The sequence below is a fragment of the Vicugna pacos genome, chromosome 16, assembly GCF_048564905.1.
Source record: "Vicugna pacos chromosome 16, VicPac4, whole genome shotgun sequence".
NCBI classification, from domain to species: domain Eukaryota; kingdom Metazoa; phylum Chordata; class Mammalia; order Artiodactyla; family Camelidae; genus Vicugna; species Vicugna pacos.
In genome coordinates, this window is record NC_133002.1 from 49,146,151 (window position 1) to 49,167,891 (window position 21,741).

The 21,741-nt window shown below is 55.6% G+C and overlaps 2 protein-coding genes and 1 long non-coding RNA gene across 12 annotated transcripts in view; 2 read left to right on the forward strand and 1 right to left on the reverse strand.

Annotated features, from left to right (window-relative positions):
- MRC2 (mannose receptor C-type 2) overlaps positions 1-9,183 on the forward strand; it is a 49,860-nt gene extending 40,677 nt beyond the window's left edge. Inside the window, exons 15-30 of one of the 2 annotated variants that reach the window (XM_072939367.1) lie at positions 213-351; positions 461-496; positions 777-937; positions 1,024-1,091; positions 1,796-1,896; positions 2,186-2,322; positions 4,362-4,476; positions 4,597-4,760; positions 4,941-5,049; positions 5,564-5,802; positions 5,933-6,101; positions 6,206-6,355; positions 6,706-6,825; positions 7,032-7,211; positions 7,693-7,719; positions 7,827-9,183. In XM_072939367.1, the coding sequence (XP_072795468.1) occupies positions 213-351; positions 461-496; positions 777-937; positions 1,024-1,091; positions 1,796-1,896; positions 2,186-2,322; positions 4,362-4,476; positions 4,597-4,760; positions 4,941-5,049; positions 5,564-5,802; positions 5,933-6,101; positions 6,206-6,355; positions 6,706-6,825; positions 7,032-7,211; positions 7,693-7,719; positions 7,827-8,050 (2,139 nt within the window). In that variant the 3' untranslated portion in view covers positions 8,051-9,183. The remainder of the gene's footprint in view (positions 1-212; positions 352-460; positions 497-776; positions 938-1,023; positions 1,092-1,795; positions 1,897-2,185; positions 2,323-4,361; positions 4,477-4,596; positions 4,761-4,940; positions 5,050-5,563; positions 5,803-5,932; positions 6,102-6,205; positions 6,356-6,705; positions 6,826-7,031; positions 7,212-7,692; positions 7,720-7,826) is intronic. The other variant, XM_072939368.1, reaches the window with a different exon arrangement.
- A 5,604-nt stretch (positions 9,184-14,787) lies between these two features.
- Positions 14,788-21,741, reverse strand: part of MARCHF10 (membrane associated ring-CH-type finger 10) — a 77,792-nt gene continuing 70,838 nt past the window's right edge. For 6 of the 7 annotated variants that reach the window (XM_072939370.1, XM_072939369.1, XM_072939373.1 and 3 more), the window contains 2 exons: positions 18,475-18,517; positions 14,788-15,237 (listed from right to left, as the gene is read on the reverse strand). In XM_072939370.1, the coding sequence (XP_072795471.1) occupies positions 15,176-15,237; positions 18,475-18,517 (105 nt within the window). In that variant the 3' untranslated portion in view covers positions 14,788-15,175. The remainder of the gene's footprint in view (positions 15,238-18,474; positions 18,518-21,741) is intronic. The other variant, XR_012059774.1, reaches the window with a different exon arrangement.
- Positions 15,768-21,741, forward strand: part of LOC107033094 (uncharacterized) — a 48,610-nt gene continuing 42,636 nt past the window's right edge. For all 3 annotated transcript variants that reach the window (XR_012059777.1, XR_012059776.1, XR_012059778.1), the window contains exons 1-3: positions 15,768-17,688; positions 17,849-18,040; positions 19,279-19,392. This is a non-coding gene — a long non-coding RNA (uncharacterized lncRNA). The remainder of the gene's footprint in view (positions 17,689-17,848; positions 18,041-19,278; positions 19,393-21,741) is intronic.

Consider the following 21,741-nt stretch of genomic DNA (forward strand, 5'->3'; position numbering starts at 1 on the left):
CTGGGCGTGGGCGTGGTCTTTCCGAGGTGAGCGAGGTTTTGTAGAGGCAGGGCCTCTGGCCAGAGCTGGCATGTAAAGAGGAAAGGGGGGCTGGTGTCCAGACCAGGTTGGGGGTTCCCAGCTTATATCAGGCCTCTTGTCGGCCTGTTATGGGGGTAGGGGGCAGCCTGCGCCTGATACCTGAGATCCCTCTCCCCCTCCGACCTCATCAGTTCTCTTATCACAATTTCGACCGGAGCCGGCACGACGACGACGACATCAGGGGCTGTGCAGTGCTCGACCTGGCCTCCCTGCAGTGGGTGGCCTTGCAGTGCGAGACGCAGCTGGACTGGATCTGCAAGATCCCTCGAGGTTGGGTGGGGTGGCTGGAGGACAGGGGATGGCGTGAAGGGCAGCGGGGCCGGGGATCCAGGAGAGGGTCCCCTTTCCTGCAGCGTCTCTGTCCCTGTTGTCCCCGTAGGCGCGGATGTGCGGGAGCCGGACGACAGTCCGCAAGGTGAGGTTCCCTGCCCATCCCCCATGGGCTAGAAGGAAAGGGGCGTCATCTCCCAAGCAGGGCCTGGTAGGGTCAGAATGAAGGGAGCTAGGGGTTCAAGCAGAGGAAAGGGGGATGGGGCATCTGCAGCCCTATTGGCAGAGGTCCGATGGGCTCGCAAGCCTCGCCTGCCCTGGCTCTGCTCTGCCCTGGACCCCCCTTGTCCTTCTCCATCGGACATGGCGGGTCGGCAGGCAGCCCCAGCCTGGCGGCCACTCCTACTGCCACTCTGTCCCCGCAGGCCGGAGGGAGTGGCTGCGTTTCCAGGAGGCCGAGTACAAGTTCTTCGAGCACCACTCCACATGGGCGCAGGCGCAGCGTATCTGCACGTGGTTCCAGGCGGAGCTGACCTCCGTGCATAGCCAGGCCGAGCTGGACTTCCTAGGGCACAATCTGCAGAAGGTGGGCACGTGAGCGAGCCGGGAGTGCAGGCCTGGGAGAGAGGGTAAGGCCCTACCCACCCTCACCTGCCCACCCTGCTTCCCTAGTTCTCTCGGGGCCAGGAGCAGCACTGGTGGATCGGCCTGCACACTTCAGAGAATGACGGGCGCTTCAGGTGGGTGCCCTGGAGGGGCAGCGGGCGTGAGAGAGGCGCATGCGTAGATGGCTAGCCTCAGCCCAGGCTGGAGGTAGGGAGGCAGCCCCACACAGAGACAGACATTTGGATTTGAATCTAGCTCTGCCCCTTGCAAGCTGTGTGGTCTTGAGCAAGTGACAACCTTTATTGGCCTCGATTTTCTCATATGATAATGAAACAATGAGGCCTGCCTGGTAGGATTGTTGTGAGGATTAGAAATAAGGTATGTGGGTCCTTAGCACAGCATCCAGAGCAGTTTTGGACACTGAATAACTGCAGCTCCTATTATGCTGGGGTCACTCATGAATAGCTCCCTCAAGATGTGGGCAAGAACATGTGATGGTACAGAGGGGCCTCTTTGTATTTGGGGCCCATCTACCAGCAGGAGGCATGGAAGCACCAGGAGCATGTGAGTGTCCGAGCGCAGCGTTGCGCTTGGACCCCTGCTCTGGGATTCTCAGACTTCCTTTCTAGTTAGAGAAGTGAATGTCCAGGAGGGCTGGCCTCACCTGGAGGCACTAGGTCCTTGGGTCCCAGCTGCACTGAGCTCAGTAGCCCCATTCCTCAGCCTGTGGCCACTGAGCCCCAGGACTTGGGCCCTGGTCCCGCCCCTCATTACTGCCTGCAGGGGAGGTCGAGCCCAGCGCCAGGGCTGGAGTCACCCCTGCTCCGTGCCTTTGCAGGTGGACAGATGGTTCCGTTATAAACTTCATCTCCTGGGCACCTGGCAAGCCTCGGCCCATAGGCAAGGACAAGAAGTGCGTGTACATGATGGCCAGCCGAGGTGAGGGCGAGGGGGGTGGGGAGGGTGCACATGCTGAGGAGAGGGTTGATCTGGGGGCAGCGACGTGAGCCTGGGCAGGGGCCATCCGTCTCTCTTCACTCTCTCTGTTCCCATGACCCAAGGAGGGCTAGACCCAGGGAAGGGAGGGCCTGTCCCTGTGGTCCTGCAGCCACAGGACGTGAGTTCAGAGCTGGACACAGAGTCCCGAGCCCCAGTCCTGCCTCCTCTCAGCACATGAAGCCAGGGTGGGAGCTCTGCAGTCGGGGTGACTGCTCTTCCCTTTCTGCAGAGGACTGGGGGGACCAGAGGTGCTTGACGGCCTTGCCCTACATCTGCAAGCGCAGCAACAGCACCCGAGATCAGCAGCCGCCAGACCCGTCGCCCACAGGGGGCTGTCCTTCCGGCTGGAGCCAGTTCCTCAACAAGGTAGGAGCTGGGGAGGGGGCACCCGAGATTGAGAGGGTTTTAAAAAAAAGTCTTCAGAAGATTTTTTAAAAGAATGTTTAGAAAATTCTTAACCGAAGTGGTGTGAGTTTCTTTCCAAAAGTGGTTATTTTCTGACCCATGGGCTGATTTATCTAAGCAGGTCTTAGACCTTCATTGTTTTTACCCACAAGGGCTCATCCCAGGAAGAGAAGGGCACTGTTTCCTTGTGGTTTGCCCTAGCATTGTTGGTATGAACTTGGATCCTTCTGTTCTTTGCAGGACATTCGTTGTAAGACCACTTAGCCCAAGTGCGAGGACTGGTTTAGTTAACACTAGATGACATAATCCATGAATCTTTGTCATGTGTTGGCGTGCAGCCAGCCCTTGGTGCTGTGAAGCTCTCGCTGTCTTCAGAATATTCAAATGAATACTATACCTTTGCTGCCTTAAAAAAAAACAAAACAGAGTAAGGCATGTGTATTATTAACATTTTGGAAAAAACAGAAGAAAAGAAAACTCACTCATACTCTCCAGAGATAACCACTGTCCATATTTGTTACTCCACTTCTCGACTTTTTCCACATAATTGAGATCATACTAAATAACACAACTTTACAGCCAGATTTTCTTTCTCAGTATTATATTTTGAGCATTTTTTCAGATCATTAAATTTTTCCAAAAGCTTATTCTCATAGCTTCTCCCACCTAATATAAAGCAAAATTAGATCTTATATGTGTAATTGGTCCCTTTCTTAATGCATTAGCATCATTGTAATGATACCACTTACTCTGCTGTCTAACAAAAGCTTTTCAACTATGCAAGTATGTTTGCCCCGTCACTGCCCGGCCCCAGACACCTTGTTTTACTAGTTTCATGTCCTCCCCTGCAGTGTGTACGGGTCTGCCTCTCCCATGAGCTTTAAGTTCCTGGAGGGCAGGGCCACTGGCACCTGGCTTCCGCTTACTACACCTGCATATGGTAGGGAGGCCCCAGGGGTTCACTGGACTGAACTGAATACTTCCTCGCTTTCGCTGCTCCTTCTCGCTGGCACTGATGTGACCCTGCTGCTTCTAATTTTATGACGGATTTTACTAGTTATTTAAAGGAGGCTTCAGAGTGGCTCTGAATTACTTCTGTGAAATCAAATGCACAGGCCTTGTGACAAACCTCCAGAAAACTTTTGCATTATGTCTCAGTTTACAGCCTTCTACCGCACATCTGACAGTTGCATCAGGAAGTTGGTGTTAGATGTAATCATGACTAGTCAGAGCCTTCTCTTTTTAAGCACCTACTCTGTGTCCTGCACTCTCTTTAATCCTGAAAATGATCCCAAGAGACGGGTATTTTTATTCCCATTTTATAGAAAAGTTGAGGCCAGAAAAGTCAAGTCCAGATGTGACTTGCCCCTCTCCTGCCCTTCTTTGTGACTCCAAAATTCCCTTACATTCTTCCTCCCCCATCTCACCACCTCTGAGCAGAAAGTTACTGGAAATCTTTCATCTCCAAATATAGAGTCTTCACCTGATAACAGATGCCCCATACAGGGTTCCTTTAACCTTGTGGAAGTAATGAAGTTGGAGAAAGAGAAACATAAAATTACAGAGTTAGTAGCTGCTGCCTAACAATGGTCATTCCAAAATAAGGATTAAGATATCCTAGAGATGAATATTAAGTTTACAGGGCAAAATGACAGATTTCAGACATTTGGAAAGGTGTTTGGCTGAGAGCAAGACAGATCTTGTCCCCAGGCGTGGCCCAGGCGCTATTGTCGTGGATAGTAGCATATCTGGTGGCCCAAAGAAATCTTCCCACTTAAAAATTTCCCAGAGTGTGGGCAAGTTCTTGAATCTGCTGTGCCAGGTCGAGAGGGTGCTGGCGCCTTGGTCAAGGAGACCCAGGTGTCCTGGTTCTGATATTTTTCACTCACGGCCCCCAAAGCCTCCCCCGGGCCTGCGGCTGTGGGGTGTGCAGCGGAGTTTCTGGGTTTGTGGGACAGGGCGGTGGAGCTGGACGTCACGCCTCCCCCTCCGCCCTACAGTGTTTCCGAATCCAGGGCCAGGACCCCCAGGACCGGGTGAAGTGGTCAGAGGCACAGTTCTCCTGTGAACAGCAAGAGGCCCAACTGGTCACCATTGCGAACCCCTTAGAGCAAGGTAGGATCGGCCCTTGGGGAGGCCCTGGTCTCCTCTGACATGGTCTCCCCAAAATGGCTAGGGCAGAGCAAGCAGGGGGCTGCCCTGTCACTCATAACTCTCTCTTCTGGGGGACTATAGCATTCATCACAGCCAGCCTGCCCAATGTCACCTTTGACCTTTGGATTGGCCTCCATGCCTCGCAGAGGGACTTCCAGTGGGTGGAGCAGGAGCCTCTGCTGTACGCCAACTGGGCCCCTGGGGAACCCTCTGGTCCCAGCCCAGCTCCCAGCGGCAACATACCGGTGAGGAAGCCCCTCCCCACTCTTTCCTCTGCCCCTCACCCCTGCCCTGGCCTGCAGGCCTTGCCTTCTCTCCCAGGGACCCCCTCTTTCAGCTGCTTTGCTCATAGTGCAGCCTTCTGGGGGCAGTGGCACAAGGCAGGGCAGCTGCTGGGGCTCCCCTGAGCAGCTCCTTCCCCTCAGACCAGCTGTGCGGTGGTCCTGCACAGCCCCTCAGCTCACTTCACTGGCCGCTGGGACGATCGGAGCTGCACGGAGGAGACGCATGGCTTCATCTGCCAGAGGGGCACGGGTACGTCTCACCAGGGCACCTGGAAACCCCAGCCCTGGGCTGGATGCTGTGGGCCGTGCCAGCAGGGGTGAAACATGGTCCCTGACCTCAGGGACCCCCAGAGTCTAGTGTCTGCCTGGGAAGCAGATGGACAGAAAGACGAGGCATCAATCAGAGGAAAGGCAGTGAGCACTGAGGGGTCTCAGGAGGAAGGTTTGGGGTTGGGAGGGCTGACCAGGGAGCACTAGACATTAGTGTGGTGTCAGGTGCCCTGAGGTTCTGTGTCTGAGGCTCCTGCAGCTCCATGCATGGGTCTCTCTGCCCTGGGTTCCTGGTCAAGCTCTAAGTTGCTCATCCATTTATTTGGCAAGAATGTATTGTTTAATAGTAACAGTGGCTAACACTTACCTGTGCCAAGCACTGTGCCCAGAGGAGACTTGGTCTCTGCCTGATGCCCGGTGCTCCCCCCACCTCATGCGTGGAGAGGGGATGAGGGAGGCAGAGCCCTGCCTGAGCCCTGCCCCCTTCCCTGTAGACCCCTCCCTGAGCCCATCCCCAGCCGCGTCGCCCCCTGCCCCGGGCGCTGAGCTCTCCTACCTCAACGGCACCTTCCGGCTGCTGCAGAAGCCGCTGCGCTGGCATGACGCCCTCCTGCTGTGTGAGAGCCGCAACACCAGCCTGGCCCACGTGCCCGACCCCTACACCCAGGCCTTCCTCACGCAGGCTGCCCGAGGGCTGCGCACGCCACTCTGGATCGGGCTAGCCAGTGAGGAGGTGGGCACCTGGGCTGGGCCCACTCCCCTGGTTTCCCTCCCTACTCCTCCTAACTCCAGGCCTTACCTGCCCCAACCACCCCCTCCCCGGCTCTTCCCTCCCTCCCACCCTGATGGCCCCCTGTGCCCAGGGCTCCCGGCGGTACTCCTGGGTCTCGGAGGAGCCGCTGAGCTACGTGAGCTGGCAGGATGGGGAGCCCCAGCAGTCAGGGGGCTGCGCCTATGTGGACGTGGATGGGGCCTGGCGCACCACCAGCTGTGACACCAAGCTGCAGGGGGCTGTGTGTGGAGTTAACGGTGGTGAGCATCCACCCGCTGGGGCTGAGGGGTGGGCCAGGCTTAGGTCAACCTCCCGAGGACCCTGAGCCACTCAGTTGAAGACCCTCAATCCTGCACTCCCACAGGGCCCCCTCCTCCCCGAAGAATAAGCTACCACGGCAGCTGTCCGCAGGGGCTGGCGGACTCGGCCTGGATTCCCTTCCGGGAGCACTGCTACTCCTTCCACATGGAGCTGCTGTTGGGCCACAAGGAGGCGCTGCAGCGTTGCCAGAGAGGTGGGCTGGGCAGGCTAGAGCCCACACATGGGCATTTCAAGTGGTGACCCCTGTTGTGGACACTCAGAGGCCCCATGAATGCAGTCCCCATGCTACATACTACCCAAAGCATCACTCACACTAAAGTGCCCCTCATGTTCCAGTGCACGGAGACCTTCTGAGACATAAGGTGGATAGAAACACAACCCCCCACACCCCCTGCAAATGCACATGCACTCGCACGCTCCACACCATCCTCTACTCAGGCCGCCGGGGGTGGGGGCTGGAGAGGGAGGGCTAGGACCTCTCCGGGGGTCTCTGCTACCCCAGCGAGACCTGTCTGCCCTGACGTGGGCCTCCTTTGTGTCCAGCGGGTGGGGCTGTCCTGTCCATTCTGGATGAGATGGAGAATGTGTTTGTCTGGGAGCATCTGCAGAGCTCTGAGGGCCAGAGTCGGGGCGCTTGGCTGGGCATGAACTTTAACCCCAAAGGTGAGTGTCCTGTGCCTAGGATCGGGTGGGAAAGGCCCCGGGCTGTAGGGGAGATGCCCTCCCACCACCAGGGCTTGGTGGGGGTGAGGACTCATGGGAGGCGGGAGTTGGTTCTAGAACAGGCCTGCTCTCTCCCACCCGCTCCTGCTCCACCTTGTTCCCCCCACCCCCACCTCCACACCCTCTCAGTGCCTTCTTTCCCATAGGAGGCACCCTGGTCTGGCAGGACAACACAGCTGTGAACTACTCCAACTGGGGGCCCCCTGGCCTGGGCCCCAGCATGCTGAGCCACAACAGCTGCTACTGGATCCAGAGCAGCAGCGGGCTGTGGCGCCCGGGCGCCTGCGCCAACATCACCATGGGCGTGGTCTGCAAGCTCCCTCGAGGTGAGTGTCCGCCCCTGCCCGCCCAGCGGGTGCACCGCTCAGCCTCCCTCCACCCCAACACGTCTGGGGCTGGGCTCGGCTAGGGGTGCTTCTCATCCTGCAGGCGACACGGTGCATGGGAGGGCATAAACAGCCAGGCCTGGGACCCCCAGGACCCTCCCTTGGGATAAGTCAGCCTGTATGAAGGACTGGCTCTTCCTGCCAATTTCCACACTAGACAGCAAACCCATCATTCTGTAGCGGTTGAGGGCAGGGATGGGGGTTCAATCCTAGGCCAGACCGTTTACCAGCTCTGTGACCTTGGGCAAGTCACTTAAACTCCGTGGCCTTTGTTTTCTATCATATAAAATGGGGATAATAACAGTACCTACAAGACTGAATGAGCTAGTGAAGTGTCTGGCGCTCAGAAAGTGCTCTTACACGTTTGCTTATTATTATAATACTACGACTGCTGTTAACTGCCCCTCCTCCTTCCCCGCAGCTGAGGAGAGCAGCTTCTCCCCATCAGGTGAGTCGAAAGCAGGGCTGAGACTAGCCCTCTCCCACCTTTTCCCATCATTTTGGGCGGTGCGTTGCGGTAGTGGGGCTTCTGACCGAGCATCCTTCTTGCTGCAGCAGCCCTACCGGAGAACCCGGCGGCCCTGGTGGTGGTGCTGATGGCGGTGCTGCTGCTCCTGGCCCTGCTGACCGCGGCCCTCATCCTCTACCGGCGGCGACAGAGCGTGGAGCGTGGGGCCTTCGAGGGCGCCCGCTACAGCCGCAGCTCCTCCGGCCCTGGCGAGGCCACTGAGAAGAACATCCTGGTGTCCGACATGGAAATGAACGAGCAGCAGGAGTAGAGCCAAGGGCGTGGGCAGGGCCGGGGCCGGAGGAGCTGGGGAGGCTGGGCCCTGGGTCAGCCGGCCCCCCACCAGCTACAGTCCAGTTGGCCTATGGAGGGGTATCCTTGGGAGCCGCTGTTGGGGCTGGGGCTGGCAGGGCCTGGGCTGGTGGGGTCCCTCCCTCCCATGAGGGCTGGGCTGAGACCTGGCTGAGTGTAGTGTGGTGTTTCCCTTTTGGGGGGCCCAGAGGTTGTCACCTGGGCCTGTGCCCCCCCATGGTAACCAGAGGTAGGATAGGAGCCTCTTTCTGCCTCTTCCTCCCTAGCCCCCCTCCCCAGCCTGTACCCTGTGCCCCAGGACCCCCTTCTCACTGCAGTCGGAGGAGCCTCCCCTGAGCCCTCAGCCGTCCTGTCGCTTCTCTCCTTCCCCGGCAGCCTCAGCTCTGAGCCCCTCACCTCACTCCCTTTACCTTTCCCCCTTCTCACCCAGTCCTTCCTTCTGAGCCAGGGCCCTGGGGTTTGGGGCACCCTCTTGCTCTTGGTGGGGGTCAGCTGAGGGGGCTAAGCATTGTCACTCCTGTGCCTGCTGAGGTAGCTGTGGGGTGTGGCAGGAGGGGCCTGGGCTGCGCCTGAGAACCTGGGCACCACTGTGGTGTCAGTTGGGGTGGAGACAGGACTGGGGAGAGACACCTTGACCTCCCGGGGGTGACCCGGCTGGGCTGGGGTGTCATCTCCTGCCGGTCAGGGGAGGGCTCTGTCCCCAAAGAGTCCCCTGTGGGGACCAAAATAAGTTCCCTAACATTTCCAGCTTCTGGATCTAGTTTGGAGAGAGAGAGGGGAATTGCCAGCATCCTGGGGCCTCAGGGGCGGAAGCCCGGGGACAGCACCACGTGCCCGCCCTCTAGTGGGGCCCAAAGGAGCAGCGCCCAAGCCCCTGGAGTGGCCCCACTGACCCACCCAGCTCCTTTCCAGGAGGCCAGAATCCCAGCCAGAATCACCAGTCCTGGTGCTGTGGCACAGGATAATGTGAACACAGACTCAAAGACATGGTCCTTTTTTGTAGTTCCTAATTTTTTTAATGTGCCATTATTGTTTAAAAAAAAGAAAAGAAAAGCAAACAAATAAAACACCTTTAAGAGGCTTGAGAGAGAAGGGTTCCTGCTTTGTCCTGTTGTGAGCCGTGTCCCTCATATTTGGGAGTTCACATCTATTTTGCCTTTTATCTCAGGGCCCCGTGGAGACATTCTTACTCCCGTCTCTTCTTCCAGGACCTCGCCCTTCTCTGTTCTTGGGGGTTTGCATGTGGGTGAGAGAGCTCAGGAGCCATTGGACAGGTGTGAACGCAGGCAACTTAGCTCACCTTCCAGTGTGTACAGTGGGAGAGCTGGACCCACCTCTTAGGGTTCCTTTAAGGATGGTTGAGAATTAAATGAGATCACCTGTGCAAAGCATTCAGACCCACGCCTTCACGCTCTTGTAGGAATTGCCCCCTGAACGCCAGCTAAGACTGCTATTTCTGGGCTGCAGCTTCCAGGGGAGCATTCCAGGTGCCCAGGCCAGCCCTGCTGGGGTCCCCACACCACCATCCTTCCAAGGCAGCTGGTCAGACCTGCATTTGAGCAAGAAAGGAGTGCACATTTGTCCCCGGGGAGCTCTGGCTCTGAAACCACCCAGAGGCAGGGGAGTGGACCACAGGACCTCCCTCCCAGCCACCTTCACTCATCTACTCATTCATTCAGGATGTTTGAGCTGGAGAGAAAGAGAGCTGCCAACAAAGAGAAGGCCCTGCCAGTCAAGGATGGTCAGCTATGCCAGGGGGTGCTAGGTGCCGATGGGAGGGGACTAGTTTGGACTGGGTGGTTGGGGAGGGTCTCACTGGTGAGACTGGAACATGAAAAAAGAGGTAGGGGAGGGGTGCAAACATCTAGGCCAGGTCCTGGGCAGGGGGAATAGCAAGGGGCAGGCCCTGCTGAGGGGTCCCTGGTGCTTCAGAGGACCAGCAGGGAGGCCAGGCCAGTTGGAGTGTGGGGAGGGGCCTGCCCGAGGCCTCGAGGGCAGCGGTGGAGAGTGTGGATGTTCCGTACAGCAGGCAATCAGTGGGAATGGCTAGTCTGACCTTTCCAGAAGGTGGTTTGGATCAGGACTGCAGCAATGGTCAGATTCTGTGTTCATGTGTGTGTGTGTTTGCCTCATTTGTGACTTTCAAAAGCAAGTTTCTAATTTTCTGAATAGGTAACACCATCACATCGTTCAAAGCCTTAACTTAAAAGTTATAGAAAGATAGACATTGAGAAGCCCAAAGCTTGTGGCCTGGTAGCAGGGTAAATGGGGTGCCTTTACTGAGTTGGGGAGCTCTGAGGAGGGCTTATGAGCTCCTTTTCTGAGTTCAAGACTGAGGCCAAGCCCAAGGCCCTCCTCCGGCTCTCTCCTCTGCAGCAGCACCGGGAAACACGGAGGGGCCCGGTCACTTCAGGGAGGGAGCCTCAATCCTGTGTGTGTGTGTGGGTCCTTCATGATTAATCTACTTCACCCTGGAGTGATTAGCTCTCCAAATTGGGGAGCAGTTCCCTTTGTGAGTTAAGTGCCCTGCCACGAGCCACAGCTCAAAGATCGCTGGACCAGGCTGCTGGGAGCCACCCTGGGCAGGAGCCCCCTGGGAAGCTGGCTGCTGACCGCTGCCCCGAGAGGGAAGAAAAGCTGAGAGGTGAAGGCAGGGGCGTGGGCTCCCAGGTTGGGGGTGGGGGGTGAGGGGTGGGAGGAGCAGCTGAGGGCGCGAAGACCTGTATGCCTGGTGGCTGCTGCGGGTCTAGAGGTTTAAATCACTCCAGAAATACCTGTCTGCACTCTGCACTCCTGTCCTTGGTGGTTCTAGTCCTTGCCCTGAACCCCACCCCAAAGCATTTCAGACAGCTTCACAGGCACCTGGGGGCTCCCCATAGACCTTGTTCTGCTTGGGGGCTCCTGTCTGCCCTAAAGAGGGAGGAGGATGCCCCAGCAGCTCTGTCAGGCTGGAGGAAGTCTCCTGGCTCAGGGCCATTTGCCTCTGGCCCCAGGCCAGTGCTGGCTCTGGTAGAAAATGTGGCAGAACCTCCTTTCTTTCTGCTCGTTAGAAAATGCGGCAGAACCTCCTTTCTTTCTGCTCGTTTCAATTCCATCAGCATTAAGTCCCTCCTCTATTTTCCATCTTTGATGCGCTGAGACCCAGACCCAGGGCCTGGGCAGAGGGCACTGAACCCTGGCACTGAGCCCAACTTGCACTTGCAGGGCTAAACTGGCTCACCTGGACATCGTGACAGCTTGCTGAATCGGTGAATGAATGGGAGAACAGGTCTGCTCTCCAGAGAATGGTGTCGGGCCTTCTCACAACCTCTTCTTGTCAAGCCAGAGATGGCTTCCTCCCAGGTGTCCTGGCAGAGCTGGCCTGGCCCCGTGGGCAGTGCTGTGAAGCTGCAGGGGTGGGGAGCCGGCCAGCCACACCACATGGCCCTCCTGGAATGGAGCTGGCCAAGCCCTGCCAGGCTGCCTCGAGCACTAGGGCTTGAGTCTGCTACAGGGACAAGGGAAAGAATTGTGTCTTGAGGGAGGACCCCAAGAAAGGCAGGCAGGAAGAGGGAGGAAAGGAGATGGAGGGAAAATGGAGGGGTCTCGAGCGGGACCGGCATGAGATGAAAGGGCCCAAATGTTCAGGCCTGTATCTCAGGAGCCAAGGCTGCCAAGAGGCCCAGGGGAGGCTGACTTCAGCCTTGACTCCCACCAGACTTGGCCCTGCTGGAGCTGCAGATTTCAATCCTTGTCCACAAAAGCAGGCAGGGAGCCAACACCAAAGAAAGGGACGAGCAAAGCAGCAAGCAGGCATTTCCCTGAAATGGATTCATCACTGGCCGTCGATGCCCCAAACTGACTACCTTCGGATATTCACCGCCCCTCCACCACCCTCTGCATGCCTGGCCTCCACCATCCTTCAGGGCCCTTTTCTGCACCACGTGGCCCTGGTGACCCCCTATGCCCCTGACTTCCACAGCTGGTTGGGGATGTAACCCTCTCTCTCAGGCTGGCCAGGGGCGTGGCTAACTGACCAACTTTACCCTGTAAACTTGAGGGCATCACTTAACTTTCCTGAGGCTAGGTTTTGTGATGGTTACATTTTTGTGTCAACCTGACTGGGCTAAGGGATGCCCAGAGAGCTGGTAAATCATTATCTCTGGATGTGTCTGGGAGGGCGTTTCTGGAAGAGACTGGCATTAGTATCAATAAACTGAGTGAAGACGATTGCCCTTCTCAGTGTGGGTGGGTGTCATCCAACCCGTCCAGGGCCTGAATACAACAAAAAGATAGAGAAAGGGCAAATTTTCTCTCTGCTGAGCTGGGACATCCATCTTCTCCAGCCTTTGAGCATTAGCACTTCTAGCCCTTGGACCTTCAGACTTCGACCAGGACACATACAACTGTCCTCTCTGGTTCTTAAGCCCAGGTTTGAACTGCAATCATGTCTCCCGCTTCCCTGGGTCTCCACCCTGCAGATGGCAGATCGTGGGACTTCCCAGCCTCCGTGATCGTGGGAGCCAGTCCCTCACGGTGAATCTCTTTCTGTATGTCTCTATAGATCCTAGTAGCACTGTTTCTCTGGAGAGCCCTAATACAGGTTCCTCCCATGCGATGTGGGGTTAACAATATCTGCCTCATAGGCTTATTGTGAGGATTAGAGATACATGTAAAATGCTTATCCCCAGGCCCAGATCATGGGAAGTGCTAAGTGGCACACGTGGGCTCCTGTTACCTGCTTGACTTTTTTCTATATCTGTCCCATTGCCCCAGGAAGGCAGAACTCCAAGAAGGTGGGCATCATGCATTTCTCCTGTGTCCTCACCGGTTGGCACAGCATTGATGGTTGGTAAAAGCTGCCTAAAAAGCCAAAGGCTTAGAAAGACACTGTCCCGTCCAGTGTGCCTCCACCTCTAATAGATTCCAGCTGCACTCACCTAGTCATAGAGGAAGGAGGTAGCCCTTTCCATTGTCTTTTTTTAAAAATTGAAGTATAGTCGATTACAATGTTGTGTTAATTTTTGGTCTACAGCAAAGTGATTCAGTTATATATATATATATATATATATATATATATATATATATATATTCTTTTTCATGATACGCCATTACAAGGTTTTGAATATAGTTCCCTATGCTATACAGTAGCACCTTGTGGTTCATCATTGTCTTTTAAAAATGAGACTCAGTCCTTTTGGCACCTCAGGCAGACCCCGGGGCTGCAGAGGTGCTGAATCGATGGTACAGGTAGATGTCTGTTCTGCTGCGTCACCCCCGCCCCAGACCTCACAAGAGGCACTCCTGGCTGCACCTGTAAATCCTTCAAATGGTTTCCAAAAACCCAACATTGGCTGATGTGAACCTGTAGCGATCTCAGGGTAGCTGCCTCAAACACTGTCACATCTTACAGTGGGTTTGGCCTGTCAGAGTGTTTACCCGGCCGCCTCAAGTTCCATCAAGCTCTCTATGAAACTTATTTTTAAATATGCATTGTCCCTTCTTAGACCTTTTTCAGTATTGGCTCCTGGACAAATCTTTCATCTTCAGCCAACCTTAAAGTTCAGTTAAAAAGAAAGGCCTGTTTTCTCACAGAATGATCAAGGCTTGGGGCTCTGTATGTGAATGGAGGAACCTGAGGTTTTAGGAATTTTATGTACATCACGGAGATATTTTCAACTTGAGTGGCTCTTCTGGGCTCTGTTAACATTCAAAGGTGTCCCTTTGTTTGTATCTTGGATCTAGGCTGCCAGGTTGAATCTACTTGTTTGCAGTGGTTGAGTGACTTTGTCTAAGTGTGGAATGGATCAGGGCAGTAGGACAAGATTTTGACGTAATTCAACTCTAGCCCTCTGAAAATCCTGTTGGCACCACCATTTATCTCGGGGACCCCCTTGGCAGCAACACCTGCAGTGGCCGCTCCTGGTCTGAGGAGGGCGAGACTTGAGGGTGGGAGGGAGAAGCACCTCTTCCTCTTCCTTTCACCTCTCTCTCTTCTTTTTTCTGTCCCTTCTTCCATTTTGTAGAAAATCTATTGAGGCATATTTTATGATCATACCATAGAGTTCACCCATTCTAAATGCACAATGAGCTCTAGTGAGTTTGTCCAGTTGCATAAACGTTACCGGGAACCAGCTTTTAGAAGCCCTTCATCATCCCCCAAAGTCCCCTTGAGTAGTCAGTCTCCATTCCTCTCTCCAACCCCAAGTGACCACTGCTCCGTCCCTACAGTTTGGCCTTTCCTAGAAATTGCATACAAATAGAACCGTACAGCATGTAGTCTTTTGTGTCTGTCTTCTTTCACTTCCTTTAATGTCTTTGCATGTATTAGTAGCTCATTATTATTATTTTATTTTTTCACTTATCTTTGTTTCCCTCTCTCTCTCCCACACACAGACACACAGACACACAGACACACACACACACACACACACAGAGTTTTCTTACTTTCTCTGCTCTTTTTTCACCCTGGCACAGATCTGGTCATTAGGCCCTAAGACATAATTAGGAGTGAAGTGTGGAGTCCATGCACCAAACCCTTCTAAGTGGGCGCCCACAGAGGTGGTTGGGGTGGCTGGGCAGCCAGCCTGTCCCAGCCCGTGGGGGTCCAGGATGCGTCCTCCCCAGGGGGCAGGAGAAGGGCAGGTGGGGTGGGGCTGTGATGGGGCTTCCCTCTCCTCTGAGTCTGAGGAAACTGGAATGAGCACAAAACCAAGCTGGGTGAATAAAGTCAGTTTACTGACTCTACTTGGGCTGGAGTGAGGCCGCAAGGGCACCCTGGGCAGAGGGACCCCAGGCCGTGGAGACTGTAGGGGCTGCTGGGTCCTCTTGGGCTTCCGGGCTTCCAGGCAGCAGCAGGGCAGCCTGTGGGGTCCCAGTGAGCCCAGGTCGCTTGGCCTGGGCTGTCTGGGACTGGGCTGGTCAGTTGCTGTCTGGAGATGCTCAAGCCAGACCCCAAGAAGAGAGTGGCATAAGGTGAAAAAGGTAAGTGGGAACACATTGGTTTCGGTTTTGGTAAAGAGGGGGAGGGAAGGGGGGACATGGGGACAGAGAAAGGGCAGCTGAAGGGACAGGCTTCCGCTTCACTCCCGGGGCAGCTTCCTTGCTAGACTACCCGCCTGTTGCTTTCACAAATGCTGCTTTCATTTCCATCTCCCAACTCGGAACCTGGAAAGCAAGAAGATCTCTCAGGCCACGAAGCTGAGGCTGCCGGTGGGATCTGTCGTGAAGGCATAGCATCACTGGCCCCCACCTGCCCTCCTCCCCTCAGCCCCCAGCCCCAGTGGCTGGCCACACACACACACACACACACTACAGTGTTTGAACAGTGTGGGGAACAGAGACCCCTGTTCAGAGATGACAGTGGCTGGGAACAAAGGGTCACAGGATGGGAGGGAGGGAGGGAGGGTGAAGAGGCAGTGAGATGGCAGTGGGGACAGTGGAGGAGGTGGGGGGTGCAGGGGGGTGCTTTCCTTTATTGTTGGGGTAAACTCTTTTTCTCAATATATTTCTTTTCCCACTGGCTTGAGTGAGCGCTTACTGATTACTTGGAAGTGGTTTTTGCCCGGTGAGGAATGGCAGGGGAGCAGGAGCAAGTGATACCTCTCCCCACCCCTGCATCTGGACCCTCTTGACTTCTCCCTCCACCACAAGGAAGCCCCAGCCCCATAACCTGCCCCCATTCTGTCACCCTCTCCTGTTCTAGTCACCTTGACTTGTCCATATGCAGGGGGAGGTGCTCTGGCCCAGCCTTTAGCTTGAAGGCCCTCAGGCCTGTTCCTGTCCACACCTGTATTGATGGCTGCAGGAGGCAGTGTTCCCCTCCCTGGCCTTGGACTTGGCTGTGGTGACAGTCATTTGTGCCAGCTGGGAAGCAGCTGTCGGGGGGCTGGTTCCCAGAGCTGTGTGACATGTTTTTAGACCCGGGTGCACCTACCCAAGGACTCTCCCCAGTAGCCCTTACCTCTGGGCCACCTGTGGCATTTGTGTGTGGCCTTGGTTCCTAGGAGGGGACGTGGTGCCCAGTGAGAAGGTTGGCATGGTCACCACAGAGCCACAAAGAGGCTGGCATCTCTTTGTGCCACCTGGTGTGCCCTGATGTTCTGCCTTTTTCCCTCACAGTTTACCTGCATTGAGCTAGGGCAGCAGGTCACAGCTGTGACTCAGCTCTGGCAACCCATCTTAACAAAGCGCTGCCAACTGGGTGAGTCATGCCAGGCTGCCAAGGACCAAAGAAGAGTATGGCCCCGGGGGAGGGCAGGAGGCATGTGGATCTGCCTCAGGCTGCCCTGGCTCCTGTCTTGATCATTGCTCTGGCGGAAAGCCAGGCAAGGGCTGCGTCTGACCAGCGTGCCAGGACAGTCCCTCCGTGCTGGGCTTCCCATGCCAGCGTCTGGGGTGTGTGCAGGGCTGGGGCAGGGCCAAGCGGACCCGCGCGCCCTCCCTAGGCCAACCCGAGCCGCCGCTCGGGAGCCGGCAGCCGGGATGGGAGAGCGGTCAGGGAGCGGTGAGGTCTGGCAAAGACCTTCGTGTGCGCCCGCCTCCACGCCTAGACCTGTTTCCAGGGAAGAATTCACTGCCCCCACATTGGGACTGGTATAGGGGAGGGGGTGGATCCTAGAGCTAATCCCAGCTTCCTGAAGAGGGGCGGTAAATGACATCAGGGGACCATCTGCCTCCGAGCAACACAGGAGGGCGGGGTCCCCTCAGTGGAGCCTCCTTTTAACCCCAGGGATGCTGTTTCCTGCCCTGCAGGGGCATCGTCTTTCTCTGGGGCCCAGGCTGGGAGGCAGGGGTCCCTCTTCCCCTTGCCAGGGTGGGAGAGGGGGGCGCTCCATTCCGTTCAGTGCCTCCTGGAGCAGCAGGGCGGCAGCGGCTCTCGCTGGGCACTAGGGGTCGCCCCTGCCCAGCCAGACCCACTCGGGCGCGCCCGGCCGCCGCAGGTTTCCCTGAACCGGGAAAAGCCGGGCGCCTAGGGGAGGGGGGCTGGGAAGGGGTGCAGCCGGGTGCGGCGCCGACACCCTGGCCGGAGCCTGCGGTCGCCGAGGCCTCCCGGGCGACGCGCGAGGGCCCTTTGCGGAGCAGAGGCCCTCGCCAAATGCCGCAGTGGGGACCCGCGAGGCCAGGCGTGGAGGGGGGTGTGTGCGCCCGCACACAAAGGTCTTTGCCAGACCTTACCGCTCCCTGCCCGCTCTCCCTTCCTGGCGGCCGGAGCGGGAGCGGCGGCTCGGGGTCGCCCCGGCGGCGAGTGGCCCCAGGGCATAGGGAGGGCGCGAGGGGGCGCTGGGTCCTCACCAGGCTCCGCTGGACCCCCGCGGTCGCGCCCAGGACCCAGGCTCTGCGGGTTCCTTTTGTGAACCAAGGGAAGGGCCCTCCCTGCCTCTCTAAAAATGGTCAGCTCGGGTTCTCAGGACTGCGTGCCTTGAATAATTGATTGGGTTCTCTAGGGTCGTCATCTGGGCCCCACCCTGTGGAGCTTTGAGCTGGTTCAACTTCTCCAGGTGGTTTGTCCGGGGTCCCCAAAAGCGTCACGGTGACTGGCTGCATCAGCATCACCAGGGGCTGATCCCATCACCTGAATCTGAGCCTCTGGGAAAAACCCAGGAATCTGTATTTTTGGTAAGTTCCCCAGGTGATGCTGATGGCAAAGCCAGTGTGGAAATCGCTGTTCTAAACCTTTTAGGGCATGCAGTTGTGAAATTTCTCCCCAGTACAGCTTTTGGGGGTGGAACTGTCACGGACTAACCCCCTCAGTTCACTGTAATGTTTCTTCTCCCAGATGATGGAGTTCTTCCCGAGTCTGACTGCAAGCCCTCCTGCTTTAATTGAGCACGTTTTCTTCATTTGGGTTTTCTATGGGATAATGAGCCTGTTTGAAGACAGCTGTTCTGCCTCCTTTGACCTTTCTCAGGACACCTGTTTCCCTTGTTCAACTTCTGAATCCAGCAGACCCACTTGTTTGGGCCAAATGGTGAGAAAATCCAATAAATCCAATACTAGCTTGTGAGTGACTGTGGTCCCTTCAGTAATGGCTAAATAACTCCTTTCCATGGTTTTTAGAAGAAAACCAGAGAGGCTCCCCAAGTACTGGATGCTGGAGAATCCCAGCAAAGGGAAAGGAAAAAACCTGCAGCGTCACCCCACGCCCGAGGAGACTGTCTTCCCTTTCTTGGCCTTGACCCTTGCTTTCAGGATGAACTAAAATTCTTATCTCCTCTGCATCCAGCATACTTGGGCTCGCCTTCCTGACTGCAGTGGCTAGAGTTTCCCAAGCTCTGTGGGGTTATTTTTGCCTCTGGGTGGTGGTCATTACTTCCTTCCACAGCCGTTAGGGTCAACCCAGCCACAGAAAAAAAGCAAATTAGCAAACACCCTCAACATGGCAGGACTGACCCCCAAACCTACTTTCATTTTCTTCCGGTCTGGGTTGTGGGTAATTTCTTGACAACTATGAGAAAGAAGATAATGAAAAATGAATAGTTTGTTCAGAGCACTTGTGAATAGACGTATAATCTCCCAGTCTCAGGAATGTTCTAGGAATCCCTTACATCACCTTAAAGGGGCAGAGAAAACAGGTGGAGGTGCTGAGGGCAAGGCTGATAGTCAGCACCTGTGGGGCTTAGCCTCCTTCTAAAGAAGGCGGCAGCAACCACCCGGGTCACTTTAGCTGGTTCTGAGCTTCTAAATTCGGCACCGTGAACAGACTTGCTTCCTTTCAGCAATTGATCTGAGTAGCAGAATCCCGTCCTGATGGTCGGAATCACATTTACAGGCTGTGGGGGTGAAGGCCGCGCTAATTGGCCACTTGCCTCACCACTGGCTTTGAAACAATCGCTTGTATTCTCTGCCCGGCAGGAAGCAGCGGGCCCATCAAGGCTCTGGGCTCCCTCTTTGTCCTGACTTTATGGCATTTTATGCCACAATAAGAAACACTGTGTACTCCGTGGGAGCCCATTGTGCCAGGCTGTGAGGATGTGGGCTCCGGTGCAGAAGGGCTGCTGCTCTTCCCCTGGGAGAAGAGGGACTTTGTGACAGGCTGCAGGACAAGACAAGGGGAGCCGGACACTGTTACTGGGGCAACTGTCTGGCCAGGGTGGAGGCAGCTGTGGCCCCTGGGTCCTTCTCACCCGAAGGCCAGGATGAAGGCAGGAGAAGGATGGAATTTCTTCTAGAGTAGCACCCCTGGTTATCTGGTAAATTATTCATCAGGACTACCAGCCGCAGCCTGGCTGCCAGACCACCTCATCCTGCCTCTGGATTCTGTGCCAGGTGACCACGTCTGCTTAAACCATCTCTCACGCTCCACCAGGAAGCGCCATCTTGGTGAGTAGGAAGGATTTCCCAACTGTGGGCCAAGCATGGGCCTTCCAAATTTTGGGTAGATTTGGTCCTTTGAGACCAGGGTTTTCAGTTTTGTAGAAATTGTATCAAGCGGTGGGGGGGAACCTAGAGAAAGTCCATCTAGCCTCACATGTGAATGGGCCTGTGGGATTTCAGAGCTACTTCAAGCTTTTGCCTGCCTCCCAGGGCGGCCTCTGTGGTCCCCTGCCTGCCCCCATTTCCCTCCGGTCGACATGTGAATACAGCACACCTGGGGCAGGAGGCAGAGGTGGATGCTCACCCCGGAGAGCATCATGGAAGGCCTGGGGGCCCTTCTGCGCTCTGCCTTTTAGCACACTGACAGTCTTTCTATTTTATCTAGTTTAGCAAGTTGGACACTTAAAGGGTATAGGGAGCTGCAGGGGGAGGAATTCAGGGTACAGGGACATTTCCCTGTGGAGAATGAGAGTGTGGCACACACAAAACCCAGGCTGGCAGGAAGCCCAGGACAGGGGACCCTGGGGGTGTAGGCCCTGAATTCTAGAGAGCCCCACATGGGCGCTGAAAGGGAGAGAGGGGAGGGAAGGCAAGTCCATTTAGCTTCACCACGCAGGACAGCCCATGTCCCCATCAGATTAAAGGGTAAGCCAGGTGGGGTCAAGGGAGGCTGGGGGCCCTGTGTTCCTCTGGACATGCTCCCAACATGAGCACCAGAAATGAGAAAAGGCCAGTTTCCTGCTGGGCCTTTGCAGAGAATAATAGTCCATGCTCCCTTCGACCTGCACCTCACTCTGTGCTCACTTAAATCTGTCCCCCATCTCCAGGGCTCCCCACCTGGCCCCCCTTACCCTGTCCCAGTGCAACAGCTGCCCAGTAGTTTCCTCCCCCTCCAGCCCACCCTCCGCGTGGCTGCTCCAGTTCTCCCTCCGGACCTGTGGGAAATGCAGGTCTCCCGGCCTGCCGGTCCCAGGCTAGAAGCCCTTCCTTGGCCTCCCAGAGCTGCACACAAACCCTTCGCGTCCTGCTCACTTCCTGCTGGCTCCAGCCACACTCAACTCCTTGACTTTGCCAGACATGCAAGTCTTTTCGTTTCTGAGCTTTTGGGTTTCCTTCTGCATGGAATGCCCTTTCTCTCCCCACCAACCCTTGTCCCTCTGCTAAGCTCTCCAAGATTCAGTTCAAGCATCACCTCAGCTGATCAGCTGACGAGAGCAGTAATGGAAGCAGCTTTGCCACCAGGCTCCCCGAGTGCTGGCAAAACTGATGGCAAAGAGTCCACCCTAACTGGAGTAAAAGCAAGGCCTCTGAAATGCTGGCCTGTGTCCCCGAAGACCCTGCCTGGAGAGTCTGTCCTGGAGAAGGAGTGGAAGGAGGAGGGGAGGAGGGTGGCCCCTCAGGTCCTCTAACTCTGCTCTGGGTCCCTCCACATCTGGCAGCATCTCCTGTCATAAGACAAGGAACATTTGTGATACTCTTGGTTATGTGTCTATCTCTGTAGACTCTGAGTCCCTTTTAAGTGAGGAGGGTCTTGATCATCTTTGTATTCCCAGAATCTAATTTAGAACCTGGCACATAGTAGGCACACAGAAAATCTTTGAAAACATAAATATATCTTGAACCTGGGAGTGCTCCTTTACCTAGAACACCCTTTTCTCTCCACCAGTTTGTGCTATCATTTTCTTCAAAACGTAACTCAAGACTTGCCTCCTGAAAGAAGCAGGTATTGGTTCATTAGCTGACTGAGCATCGAAAGGTTACTGAGCACCTACTGTGTGCTGGGCATTTTCTAGGCACTGGAGGACTGTGGTATACAAACGAGGTAAGGGTTCTGTGTCCAAGTTGCCAATGAACACACCCTTCCCTCCGACTGCCTGTGTGAAACCCTTAGCAGACCAGGTCCTTATCTGGCATATTTGGCAGTAATTTAGCAAGTTTGTAATCAGTAAGTGTTCCTGGCATCCAGCGTGCCTGGGACATAGCCAGCAGTCAAATATGAATCGCTGTGTGCCTAGCATCATGAGAGACAGGTGTGAAAGGCCTGGCTTTGCCTTCAGGAAGCTCACAACCTCACAGATTATTTGTTTTTGAGCTCCCTGGAAGCCCCGGGAAGCCCCAGTCAGGGAATATCTTGTGTTGTCAATTTCACAGCCTCTGGAAATTCACTAGTTCCACTGGTTCTCTTGACCAAGGGCTACTTTCTGATTATTTCCTGGTTTTATGAGTATGTGAGTCTCATCTTCTAACTCCATCATAAGCTCCTCAAAGAAAGGGGCATCATGGCATCATGTCTGGTAGCCACTTTCCCAGTTCCCTGTCTCAGGACCTGAAACAGGCCAGGGCATGAATGGGTGA